At 59.8% G+C, this 12,553-nt stretch overlaps 2 protein-coding genes across 3 annotated transcripts in view; one reads left to right on the forward strand and one right to left on the reverse strand.

Annotated features, from left to right (window-relative positions):
• The first annotated feature begins 418 nt into the window (after nt 1-418).
• Nucleotides 419-9,773, forward strand: ZFTA (zinc finger translocation associated). Its single transcript, XM_045893443.3, has 6 exons — nt 419-720; nt 856-1,209; nt 3,422-3,919; nt 4,479-4,865; nt 5,110-5,682; nt 5,922-9,773. Exons 2-6 carry the CDS (start codon nt 1,071-1,073, stop codon nt 6,389-6,391), a joined length of 2,067 nt encoding a protein of 688 aa, XP_045749399.1. The 5' UTR covers nt 419-720; nt 856-1,070; the 3' UTR covers nt 6,392-9,773.
• Nucleotides 9,774-9,791: 18 nt separating this feature from the next.
• RTN3 (reticulon 3) overlaps nt 9,792-12,553 on the reverse strand; it is a 63,299-nt gene continuing 60,537 nt past the window's right edge. For both annotated transcript variants that reach the window (XM_045893442.3, XM_045893441.2), the window contains one exon: nt 9,792-11,940. In XM_045893442.3, coding sequence (XP_045749398.2) covers nt 11,895-11,940 — 46 coding nt within the window. In that variant the 3' untranslated portion in view covers nt 9,792-11,894. The remainder of the gene's footprint in view (nt 11,941-12,553) is intronic.

Genomic DNA, 12,553 nt, shown 5'->3' on the forward strand with positions numbered 1-12,553 from the left:
CCAGCGCTTCGCAGCCGTGGGGGCGCGCGTCCCGAGGTGCCCGACACCCCGCCCGGGGTCAGCGTTCTTTGCCTCCTCGGGCCGGGCGGGGGTTCTGGGGCTGCGTCAAGGGTCTCGTCTGGCACCCCCCAGGCCTCCGGGGGCCGGAGCCTGAGTCACGGCGGCGCACGCCCTCTCCTCCCGGCTCTCAGCCTGGGGCCCCCTCCGTCCCGCAGCGTCGGGCCCCGGCACAGCCGGCTTTCCCCGAATCTACCGCGCGCCCCCCTCTCCCCAGCCCGAGTCTCTGCGGCCGCGGCCCCCGCCCCCGGCCGGCTCTCGGGGAGCTCCGCGCGTCCGCCCCTCCAATGGAGGAGCCCGAACTCCCGGCGCTCCGGGGCGGCTCCCGCGGGAGGGGGCGCGGCCGCCCCCGCGGCTCCACCCTCTCGGCGGGGCCGCGGCCATCTGGGGCCCCTGCCAGTCGCGTCCGCTCTGGGGCCCGCGCCGAGCTCGCGCGGGAGGAGGCACCCCGGCGGGGACCCGGGCCTCCCACCAGGCGGTCCCCAGCCGGCGCCGGTGAGGGGAGCCAGGCGCTGAGATGCCCCGAGGGGGCAGTGGCTGCGAGCTGAGCCCGGGTGGAAGCGCGTCGCAGCGGACGCGGGCGCCCCTCGCCACTTCGGTGACCCTTCAGGAGCCGGGACCGGAGCCCCGGAGGCGGCGGCGCGGGCCCGCGAGGGCGGCGAGGTCTGTGCTCCTAACGTCTGGGGCGGGCGCCGGCTGCGGAGCCTCGGGCCAGCTCGTCGCCTCCCGCCTCTCCCCCCCCAGCCCCCCGCGAGCTGGCAGGAGGAAATAGCGCGCGGCCCCTTTAAATTTACCCAGGAGCCCTTAAAGGAGCCCCAGGGGCCCCAGACAGGAGTCCCCACCCCGGTCCAGCCCGCGCCGCCGAGCGAGCAGCCAGCCGTCCGTGCGGCCAGCCGCCCCGTGCATGCGCCCCGCGCCCCGGGGCCCCGAGCACCGAGCGCCCCGCGCGGGCCGCCGCCGGCCCCGCGGCCCCGCGCCCCGCCGCCCCGGGGCCCCGCTCCGCAGCGCAGCGCATGGAGCCCGGCGGGGACCACCGGAGCCGGAGCGGCGGCGGCAGGGGCGGCCCCGGGCCAGCAGCGGCCTCGGCACGGGGCCGACGGCTGCCGCCCGCCGGATCGAGCGGCGGCGCGGAACCCGAGGAGGACGACGGCGGTAAGAGCTGGGGCCGGCGGCTCGGGCGGGGGCCCCGGCATGGGGGGAGGGGAGGGCTGCGGCTCCGGGCTCCGGGCCCCTCTCCGCCGCCGAACAAAGGGGGGGACGCGGGCAGGGCGGCCGGGGGCGCCACCTGGCGGGCGCGGATCGCGGCTGCAGGGCCAGCGGGGGAGCCCCCCGCCCAGCTCCCGGGGTCCGCCCGCGGGGCTCGGGCGGATTCCCTCCCCCTTAAAGGGCCTCGCAGCCCCCTCCTTAGAGGCCAGGTCGGAGGGTCCCCAAAGGGCCTGGCCCGGCGCCACGGGGCACGCGCTGTGGGTTGTTGGACTTGCGCCCCCGCCCCTTTCTCTTTCAGACTCCCAGGTGGTCTCCCTTATCCGGCTGTCTCTTAAAAGTCTGCCCAGACTTGGGGGGGGTCCCTTTCGGGGGGCTTCCCCCACAGAGGAGCTGAGCTGGGAACTCCGCTGCTTTAAGTCGGGCTGCTCCTCCCCTCCCGTGGCCTTGCTTACAGACAGGAAACCTTTCTCTACCCCCCCCCCCCCCCCGGCACGTTCTTTCTAGGAAAGCGCATGGCTTGCGCCTCGGGGGGTGGGGGGGGACCCGCCACTACCTTAACCCACCGCGGGTAGTTTTTAAAGGGATGGGCTCGCTCACAAAGGCAGATACCCCCTCCTGTCCGCGCGTTATCGCCTCCCTTCTTTTCAGAAATTTTTGCCACAATTTGTCAGCTATAGTAGGACCAGCCCGTCCTCCCCGTTCGCTCTTAGAGGACGCTGTTTCTTCATTCCCTGCTGCAGGGTCACCGCCTTAAGACCCGTGACGGTTCTGTCCGGGCTAGGGAGACTCTGCCCTAATCTCGGAGCTCCCCTCCCAGAAACTCCCCATCCCCTTTTGTTTTTAAAGAATCTCAGCTCCTCCCCTTTTTTGGGCTCTTAAAGGGCCAATCCACCTTAGACTAGCTTAGATCCGGCGCTGGAAGGATGCTTAGAGACCAGCTAGCTACCCAGTGCCTTTTCAGACAAAGAGTCTGAGGCCCAGAGAGCCACATGACTTATCAAAGATCACAGAGCAAGTTACCAGTGAAACCATACTGGAACCGAGGTCTCTGACTTGGAAGCCAATGCTTTTTGCTTTGGATCTACTTAAATCAAAACAGACAAAAAACCACAGTGGTGACAGGAGTCCTCTCTGGTCCTGTCTTTTGTTTCTCTGACCCTGAGATTCTCCAGTGGGAGCACGACCACACTTGTCCATTCAGCTTATGTGGCCAGGAAACCCTTTTCTAAATAAAATCGGGTCCAAACTGCAGGGAAGGTGGGGGACTGCTTGGGGTGTCAGCCTGTTTGGCAAAAGGGCACACTGCTGGGTTAGTGTGCTGTGCTTGGGCCTCTCCGTGCCTGCCCCTTGATTGCTGGGCAGTGGCCGGCTCTCTGCCAGAGTAAAAAATAAACCCCTAGAAAGACTTAATGGGCTCCAGTGGGTGGTGACCACTCCCTTCCTCAGAATCTTCAGTAGCCACTCCGGTGGCCCTCCTGCCATCCCCTTGCAGGGTCATCGGCTCTCCCAGACTGTAGGGAAGTCAGGGTCCTAGAAACTCCTTTCCCTGGAGGTGTTGACAGCTTTGTCATGGGGATCCCTCCCATGGGTGCCTGCATTTGGGGAACTGACCACGCTTAGCACCGGACTCTCAGAAGGCTGCCTTTGAGGCATTATTGGAAAAAGGGAGATGATGTTTGGGTGGGGCCCTCCTGGCTGGGGCCTCAGACGGGTGGGTCCCGTGTGCAGCCCTGGATGCAGACAGATGCCCCCTTTGTTCTGCCACTGCCAGCTCTGCTCTGGCCGTAAGGGCCCGGCCTGCTGCTCTCCTGGCTTTCCCCTCACAGCCCGCCGCCAGAAAGGGGGCCGAACAGAGCTGGCTGCCGCCTTGGCCTTCACCTTATTTTTTAAAAAGTCAGAGCTAGTCCCTCAGCAGTGCTCGGCATCCTTTTGTTCTTGGTCCTCTCTTAAAGGGTCCTCACTCTTTGTAAAGGGCCAGTGTTTTGACTCCAGGCTCTCCCGCATCCCTTTTATTGCTGTTGTCATCCCTTTCCTGCCCCCTCCCCCCTGCCGAACGACCCCTCCCCCCACCTCCCTTTCTCTGCAAAATCCAAGCCCTGGGTTTGTTTCCTGGATATCGGGCATTGAAAACTGTCTCCCCTTCTCCCCCCCTCTTCAGGGCAAGATCTTCAGCTGGAAGGGGGTGCCTTGGGGTCCTGGGGGAGTGCCCCCCTGCCCTCCTCCAGGGCCAGGGGCCCAGCACCTTCAGGCAGGAAATACTCAGACCACTGTGAGGCCCGGGCCTCAAGGCCTGGAAAGAGCCGCATTCCCGGCCGTGACCACCGGCGCTATTACCACGACCACTGGCGGCTGGAGTACCTGATGGACTTCAACCCTGCCCGCCACGGCATGGTGTGCATGGTGTGTGGGAGCTCGCTGGCCACGCTCAAGCTCAGCACCATCAAACGGCACATCCGCCAAAAGCACCCCTACTCCCTGCACTGGAGTCCCCGGGAGAAGGAAGTCATCAGCAACAGCTGGGATGCCCACTTGGGGCTTGGGGCCTGCGGAGAGTCCGAGGGCCTGGGGGCCCAGGGGGCTGAGGAGGAGGAGGAAGAGGAAGAGGAAGAGGAGGAGGATGGGGCTGGCCTGCAAGCTTGCCCACCCAAGGGCCCAGGTAACACAGGACATGGAGAGGCAGGGGCCTGGGTGGCAGATGGGGCCCGGTGGGGCCAGCCCTGACTTCTCAGCCAACAAACTCATTTTCTGGAGCGAGTCACCGCTCTGTGTGGGGTAGGGTCTGCTTACTGCCCTTACTGTCCAACATCGGGGGAGGGACAGTGAGAGGAAGGGGTCTGCACCATCTCTGATAGTCTTGGCCTTCCGTGGTTTTAGAAGGATCAAGGAGCGTGGAGGTGGGGAGGATAGGCGGGGGAAAGGCTGGGAGTGGAGGGTGCTGGAAAGGTATGGCTTGACAGTGAAGTCCAGGGAAGGGGCTAGAATCTGGGTGTCAGGGAGGAGTGGGTAGAGCTTCGGGTTTGTGTGCAGGACGATCGGGAGGTGGAGGAGTTCAGGCCTGAGGAGAGAGGAAGAACAGGGCAAAGGTTAGGCTGGGGGCTCAGAGTCAAGAGTGAGGGAGAGGCTTGTGGAGGACCTGGCTGTGGCGGGGCGGGGGGGTGGGGGTGCTCCCTGGAGGGCCAGCACCTCAGTTCCTTCCCTCCCTCCAACCCTTTCAGGCAAAGCCCCAGCTGGTGAGGGCAGCCGATGCCAGCGGCGAGGGGGCCCAGTGGCACCCCGGGCTCGGCGTCGGCACCTCTCAGCCTCCCGGAGGGCCGGGGGCAGCAGGGGGCTGGGGGCCCGGCGCCTGGAGCGGAGGCTGAAGGAGTCCCTGCAGAACTGGTTCCGGGCAGAGTGTCTCATGGACTATGACCCTCGGGGGAACCGGCTGGTGTGCATGGCCTGTGGCCGGGCACTGCCCAGCCTGCACCTGGACGACATCCGTGCCCACGTGCTGGAGGTGCACCCCAGCTCCTTGGGGCTCAGCGGCCCCCAGCGCAGCGCCCTGCTGCAAGCCTGGGGTGGCCAGCCCAAGACACTGCCTGAGCTCACTCGGTCCCCACCAGGTGCGAGGCCCCTCCCAGGGCCGAGACCCACCCTCCATATTAGGGCTGCAACGCGGGGTCTGTGGCCAAAACCGGGAGGGACTCCTCTCTACACCCACCCATGCAGAGACACACACCACACACCCCACACCCCCCCACACCGGCTGGGGCCTGTAGATTGGGGCTGGGGTGAGGACCCCTCTGCGTGGGTAAGGGCAGCCCTGCCACCAGGCTGAGCCCGTCTCCCTCACCCCTTCCCCAACAGACGATGACCTCGTCCCCCAGGACCTGACCAGAAAGAGCCGGGACCCCGCCCCCACTGCTGGAGCCCTGTCCTCTCAGGATCTCAGTCCCCCAGACGTAAAAAAAGAAGAGGCTGGCTGGCTCCCTGAGAGGCCCGGGCCCGCAGAGGAGGAGGAGGAGGAGGAGGAGGGCGAGGAGGGCGAGGAGGGCGAGAGGGTGGGGGTTTCGGGCCGGTCGCCGCAGGGCCGTGACCGCCGCCGCCGCTACCAGGAGCGCTGGCGGCTGGAGTACCTCATGGAGCTGGACGGCGGCCGGCGCGGCCTGGTGTGCATGGTGTGCGGGGGCGCGCTGGCCTCGCTCAAGATGAGCACCATCAAGCGGCACATCCGCCAGCGCCACCCGGGCTCCACGCGCCTCAGCGGGCCTGTCAAGGCCCTCATCGCCCAGGAGTGGAGCGAGAAGGCCGCTCACCTGCTGGCCCTGGGGCTGCCCAGCCCCGAGTCCCCCGGGGACCCTGCCGCCCCCGGCACAGCCGCAGCCTCCGAGGAGGGGGGAGGGGAAGAGGAGGAGGAGCCAGAGGAGGAGGAGTGGTGGGGTGAGCTGGCGCAGGGCCAGAGCAGGTGGCGCGGGAGAGCGGGGGCAGGGACCCGGGCCAGGCAAGGGGCAGAGGGCTGGGAGTGCTTGGGTGGAAGCGGGCGGGGAGAGTGGAAGGTTGAAGGGGAGACTGGGGGGGACGGGGCAGGAGGGCCAAGGTGGGCGGCTGTGGAGCTGAGGCGCGAGACGCGGGCGGCTTGCCCTCTGCCGGCTCCAATGCGGTCCTTTGTCCCTTCCTAGGCGATGTCCCGCTTTCCCCAGGGGAGCCGTCGGAACGGCCCGCCGAGGACGACGAGGACGACGAGGACGGCCAAGAGCCCGGGGGACTCGCCTTCCCGCCGCTGCCCCCGCCCCCGCCGCCGCCCCCGCCGCCGCCGCCGCCCCCGCCCCGCAGCCGGGAGCAGCGGCGGAACTACCAGCCGCGCTGGCGGGGCGAGTACCTGATGGACTACGACGGCAGCCGGCGCGGCCTGGTGTGCATGGTGTGCGGGGGCGCGCTGGCCACGCTCAAGGTCAGCACCATCAAGCGGCACATCCTGCAGGTGCACCCATTCTCCATGGACTTCACGCCCGAGGAGCGCCAGACCATCCTGGAGGCCTACGAGGAGGCGGCGCTGCGCTGCTACGGCCACGAGGGCTTCGGGCCGCCGGCCCCTGCGCCGCGCGACGGCGGCGCGGACCTCAAAGCGGGCGCCGTCTGTCGGGCGTAGCGGGCTCGCGGGGCGGGCCGGGCGGCTCCGCCCTGGGCTCCGCCGGCCCTCGGGCCCGGACACCCTGCTTCCCGCGACCCTGGCCGCCGCCGCCGCTGTCCCCCGCCCCGCTGGCCGGGCCGGGCGGAGATAGGAATTGGGTGGGGTCGCCGGCTTCCGCTCGGAGCCCCGGAGCCCCCCGGGCTGGTCGGTGCGCTGCGGGGAGCGCTCGCTCCCCTCGGATGCGGAGCCCTGGCCCTCCCCGCGCTGGGCCCCACGTTTCCCGAGAGGCCATCGCGGCCTCCAAGCGTGTGTGCGCGGAGGGCCTCTAGCTCCCGCCCGCGCCGGGCCCGGGTGGGGGTTGCCGACAGTCAGTATTAGGTCCCCAGGGCCGGGGGAGGGCAGGAGGGCCGCAGGCCGGGGCCCAGGTCCTTGAGGCACTGCACGCCGGCAGGCACGGCCCCCGGGTCGGGGGCGGCTGCTGCCGGGTCCTCATTGGTATTCGCGGCTGCTCGGAGGCCCGGACTGCGGACGAGGGCCTCCAGCGGAGGGCGGGGCGACGGGGCTCGGGAGCCCGCCCGGGCGGGGAGGACGCTTGGACCGCGGGCGGGCAGCCCGGAGGCGGGGGCGGAGCTGGGCGGGGGCCACCCGGCAGCTGCGCCAGCCTCCCAGGCGGGCTCTGGGGACAGCGCGCCCCGCGGCCCCTTCTGCCTCCCCCGCTCCTGCCGCGCCTTCCCGGACCCCGATCTTGTAAAGGGATTAGCACTTTTCTCCTTTGCTCCTCTCCTGCTCCCAAGACCTCCGTTTTCCCCCAGACCCAGTCAGGCACTCCTGCTCTATCGTCCCCGTCGGTCCGAGCCCGGGGCACTGGAGGTCCCGGCAGTTGGCGTTCTCTTCCCGTCCCCTCCCTGTCCCCCTTCGTACACGTTGGACGGGCCACCCATTCTCAGTCCCCCAGGGCCTGGGGCCGGGCCTCGGCCTTCTTTTCCCCGCGGCAGCGCCAGGCCCGGTGGGGCCGGGAAGGGGCCCCGCGATCTCCCAGGCAGGTCCGAGTGGGATGTGTAGATTCATTCTCCTGTGGAGAACAGGTGGCCCCGAGATCAGGCCCTTTTTGCTCTTTGTATTTTATTTTGAAACTGTATTTAATGCTTTTATATGAAAGGGGGAGGGGCGGGGAGAGAGCTGTCCCAGTCACCCTTATGTGCAAATGTCTTATTTATTATACGTGTATCAGAGATAAGCTGTGAGGTGGTGGAGGAAGGACCTAAAGGAGGAAGGAGTGAGGACAGAGGTGGGGATGGGGGCCCCAAACATCCCACACTAATGTGTGACTCTCCAGGCCTCTCTGGGCCCGTATGTCTGCTCTTCACATGGCCAGGCCGGTTCCTTTGGTCTTACAGCCTGAGAGTGGGGAGGTGGGACTTGAGGGCGAGGCCTGGAAGCAGAGGAGCCCTGGCACCTGGGGCCAGGAGCTGCCTCTGTGGGCGGGAAAACACAGCAAGGAGGAAGCCCTTCCTCATCCCAGCACCCCCAGGCCAGAGCCCACGGTTCAAGTGCCTCAGGCCCAGTCCCCTTGACTCTTCCTGATTGGGAATTGGATTTTATACCATGGATTTTATAGCATTTTTATATAACTCAAAATTGTCAGAGTTGGAATGACCTTGGAGATCAACCAGACCCCGTCCCCTTGACCCCTTCCACAGACAGGTAGTGAAGTTCGGAAACTGAAATGATCACACACAGCCAGGTAGGAGCAGTATAGAACTAGAATAAAAAGCTCAACTCCCGACTCAGTGTTGTTTGCACTACACCACACTGCCTCCCAATCTCTGGTCCATTATTAAGATTTCTTTTTCTCGTGGGGCTTGCCGAAGGATGGCACGCGGTGGGTGCTGCAGTCTGTTAGAGCGCAGTGACGCTCCAGGGGATGGCAAAGACCTGCACGCCTCCCTGGGATCAGTGTCGTCCAGGGCAGCTCTGGCCGCCACAGGCTTCAGCTCCAGGGTTCGGGCAGCAGCCTCCTCCCTCAGAAGTTCGGGAGCAGGGCTGACGGCCACCCATCCCATGGCCTCTCCAGGAGGCCAAGGGCTCTGGCATTATGTTTCCTGTTGTAGATGCCACCAGGGACAGCATTCCCTGAGAAGTGAATTCCATGTTTGAACCTCGAGGGGTTTTGAGTCAGTATTAAGAGCTTGAGAACAGGGATTATGGATGGCACCTGGCTGGGTACTGCCATTCTTTTATTTTCCTTCATGCATGTTATTTTCGGATCCAGAATGAGTCTTATCACTTTTTGCTACTTGCCTGTTCAAAAACAGGAGGCAGATTGGGGTGACCTATTCTGGTCACCCAAGCCCACTGCCAAAGTTCAGGTAAGCCAGGACAGAGAGCTGGTCAGGAATGGCTTTTCCTTTTGACAGACAGGGACGGAGGCCTTGGGAAGACAGGAATGAATGTCTTGAGAGGCAGCCCCAAGCACTCCAGGGGGTTCTCAAAGTGTGGCCATTGGACCAGTAGCATCACATTCGGAACCTCCTAGAAACACAAATCCTTGGGCCCCAGCTCGATGAATCAGAAACTGGGGTGGCACCCAGCAATCCTTTCTGATAAGCCCTCCAACGATCACAAAGCTGAAGATCTGCGCAGGAGTGGGCTCAGTGCCACTGCAGTGATTCCTGCTTTGACTGCCCCAACGGCCTCTTGGGTTGGGGGGGTCAGGTGGTCCTCCTCTCTCTGTGCCTCCTCCTTGCCTTGGGAGTCTGACATCAACAGGTGAAGTTTCTTCATGAAGTTTTTGTTAATGGTATGCTTGCTATTATGGCCAATATGTAAATGTTACTCTGAATCCATATTTATATGCCACGTTAGAGACATTACTCGAACATTTGTATGTGTATTTGTGAAGTTGTTTGCTTCAGTTATTTTTAAAAAATTTCAGCCTAAGTTTTCTAAGAGGTATGTTGAATAAATTTTTTAAAATCCAGCTTAAGGGTCATGGCAGCCTTAGTTTTGGGGAAGAATAAATCTGAAGGGATAAAGTTCTGATGTATGTGGTCTCCACTTTCCACGGTGAGTGACTCTGTGATGTATAGGCTGCTTCCCGCTGCAGGCAGGCGACCCTCCGAGGTTGGGGTGCGGCTGAACTGGGACAGCAGACCCTCTGGCCCCTTCCACTCATCCTCTTTCTCCTGAGGTCACCTCTTAAGAGGGTCTCTGTGATCTTTCAGAAAGCAAACGCACAGCTTTGCTCTCCTATGGAAATTCTGCAATCTTGGGAATCATTACCAATCTCAACTATTAGTTGCTTTTTAAAGCCTCAAAAGTGGAGTGGGGATGGGGGCCGGTGGAAGCCTGGTTCTTACTTTACCCAAACTGTATGTATAAAGAATAAAGTTAGCAGAATGACACCACAGTCACTGTGTTTTGTTTTTTGTTTTTTTTAATTAATACCACATCAATTTGCAGTTTTACAGGAACCAAGATTCAAGTTCCTTAGGTGCTACTGTATTTTTATGTTGCACGCACATACACGCACACACAGTTTCATTAGTAATAGTTCATCTATAGATTTTCCTTAAAAAAAAAAAAAAAATTCCTGTGTGGCACAAAGATCTGTCCAATTACCTAAACACAGCAGTAACAAAACAAAAGAGCTAGGTGTGGAGGCTTCCAGTGCAGAGAAGGGTCCTTTGGAGGGGAAGCCCAAAAAAGTTGATCAGTGCACTGACTTCTTGGGAGGGCATAAGATAGGATGGACAATGTGAAATCAGCTTAAACATTAAAAAGGAAAGGGGGCTAAGTAAATAGGAAAATGGAGTAAGGCAAGGGTACCTTTTACCCATCTAAATGGCTGAAGTAACTTTTCCAAAACAGTAGAAAGAAAACTTCCACTATCTTCTACAGAGTTGCAGTGCTTTGGGACCATCAAAGACTGTAGCCCTTACTTTCAAGTCACCAGCGCACATTCCCTCTGGATTACCATGACCACAAGTTTTACAACCTGAAGGAACTCACAGATGACTTCTTTCAAGTTGACTGAATTTTCATGTTGGAAAGGGAGAAAGACACTTGTCTCAACAGGAATCAGATTCCTGATCACCCTCCATCTGATGTCTGTCTGGGTTGTTCTGTTTATCTTTTAATTGCACACGGAGCCCATCCACACAATCTGGTCCTGCCTGGTCGCCCTTACCTAAAACTTCTTGGAAAACACTCTCAAAAGGAGCACCCTGGGCCATGACAGAGGTGCTGAGACATTTTATGTGCCTGAAGATGAAAGGAACCCTCAAAACATAACACACACGTAAAGCTAGCCTCAAAGTTAAAACTCCATATGAACCACAGAACATACTTTCTTACACTAATTTGTGGTCTCTTAACCACAGACACACACAAAATCTCCTCTCAAGCCAGCTTGGCTTTGGTCCTTAGGATACAATGATAAGCATAGGTTAAAGATGTAGCATGTGAAGGAGGAAGCTGCGGAGAAAAGATAAAAGCAAAAAAGGCCTTTTATGTTTCTGTATTCACCTCCTGAGAATGTTCCCCCCCCCCCCCGCCATGGACTGAGACAGGATTACAATAACTCAACAACTGAGGAGCCCACATGCAGATTATTTTTTTCTCTAACAAGTTTACAGCAGTGTACAGCAGTTACAGACATTTATTTCATAATAAGAAAAGTACAACCATATTTATTAAACTCGAGGTGAGGTGGGCAGGGAAGAAGAAGGAAAGCACATTCAGGAATGAGTTCTCAAACTAAAGCTCAGAACTGGTGCCTACAAGAATAGACACAGACGCCACCCTCCCAAATAGAAGAGACTTTCCTTTCCTAGGGGTGAGCGGGAGGGGAGGGTCGTCCCAGCCCCACCTTCCATTTCCATTCTGGGTTCCCAGATGGCATTCTGGGAATCAGAACTCTATCACCTACAGGTTATTCATAGAGTTGGAAGTTATAGCATTACGTGAAGAAGAGGAATATCAGAAGTAGCTGCTCACATTGTGGGGCAGGAAGATGGGATCAGAGGGCTGCCAAAAACCCCATGGGAAGGAATCCCACTCTTGTCCCCAGATAATTTCCTCATAAGTTAATCATTATTTCTTAACTTAAAAATAAGGGTAAAACTCTGATGGGAAGCTGTGTAAGACTAGTCCTTGAGAACTGGATAGCAGAGTCCAAGAGCAGTGCTTTATCTTTCATTTTCTCCTTGACCTCCAATCTCTCCCCTTTCAAGCTACAAGTAAAAGCTCCACCACCATTAAGGTACTGATTTATCCTATTAATTTGACTCTCTCTTTATTCTTTTGGGTCCTAAGATATCAGTTCTTTTTTTAGTCCAACAATTCTTGTGCTTGATACTGAGGGTAAAGGGAAAGGAGGGGAGAAAACACCAAATTAAGAAAAAGAAGCTTGGAATGCAGGCTCGAGCTGACACTGAGCACTTCCTTCATAGTACAAGTAATAACGTTATAACTATTAAGTGGTGTTTTAGTAACTGTTGCATTTCTTGTTCTCATGTACTTATTCTGCCTTCTTTTTTGCGACTCCGGGGAGTTTTGCTTGTATCCTATTGAAGAAAAAAAAAAAGAAAAAGGTGAAAACGGACATTAGTTGTAGGTTTTTACTTTAACAGTGACACCGAAAGACAGCCCTGGACTTGCTGGAGCAATGTGACAAATAATCTCCCATCTCCACAGGGCTTATTCTGGATGAAAAGAGGCAGGGGCCGAGTCTGGTCTGGGATGAGCCGAGGGGTCCGCAAAGATCCATCCCCACTCCCTGCCATCATGCCTGCAGCCTGTCCTCTTTCACCGCCTGCACCTCTCACGTCCCTCACTGGGGCCTCCAGAGAAGAATAAGGGGTATGTGGGCATAACGTCTGCTGTGTTCCACACGCTGGCAGTGCAAGAATCCGTTTCTCTGGGAATGCTAGTGACCCCCTAGTGCCACAAAAGGAACCAGAAGTCAAGGGTCAAGGTGACAGATAAAAAGACTACAGGAGGGGCGCCTGGGTGGCTCAGTTGGTTAAGCGACTGCCTTCGGCTCAGGTCATGATCCTGGAGTCCCGGGATCGAGTCCCGCATCGGGCTCCCTGCTCAGCAGGGAGTCTGCTTCTCCCTCTGACCCTCCTCCCTCTCATGCTCTCGGTCTCTCATTGTCTCTCTCGCAAATAAATAAAA

The sequence above is a fragment of the Mirounga angustirostris genome, unplaced genomic scaffold (genome assembly GCF_029215605.1).
Source record: "Mirounga angustirostris isolate CCGP_5_RB_7025 unplaced genomic scaffold, mMirAng1.0.hap1 SCAF_13, whole genome shotgun sequence".
NCBI lineage: Eukaryota > Metazoa > Chordata > Mammalia > Carnivora > Phocidae > Mirounga > Mirounga angustirostris.

Coding starts and splice junctions, on each gene's coding strand:
- ZFTA (XM_045893443.3), top strand. CDS start 1,071: ATGGAGCCCGGCGGGGACCACCGGAGCCGGAGCGGCGGCGGCAGGGGC. Junction 1,210..3,421: donor ACCCGAGGAGGACGACGGCG/GTAAGAGCTGGG, acceptor CCCCCTCTTCAG/GGCAAGATCTTCAGCTGGAA. Junction 4,866..5,109: donor GCTCACTCGGTCCCCACCAG/GTGCGAGGCCCC, acceptor CTTCCCCAACAG/ACGATGACCTCGTCCCCCAG.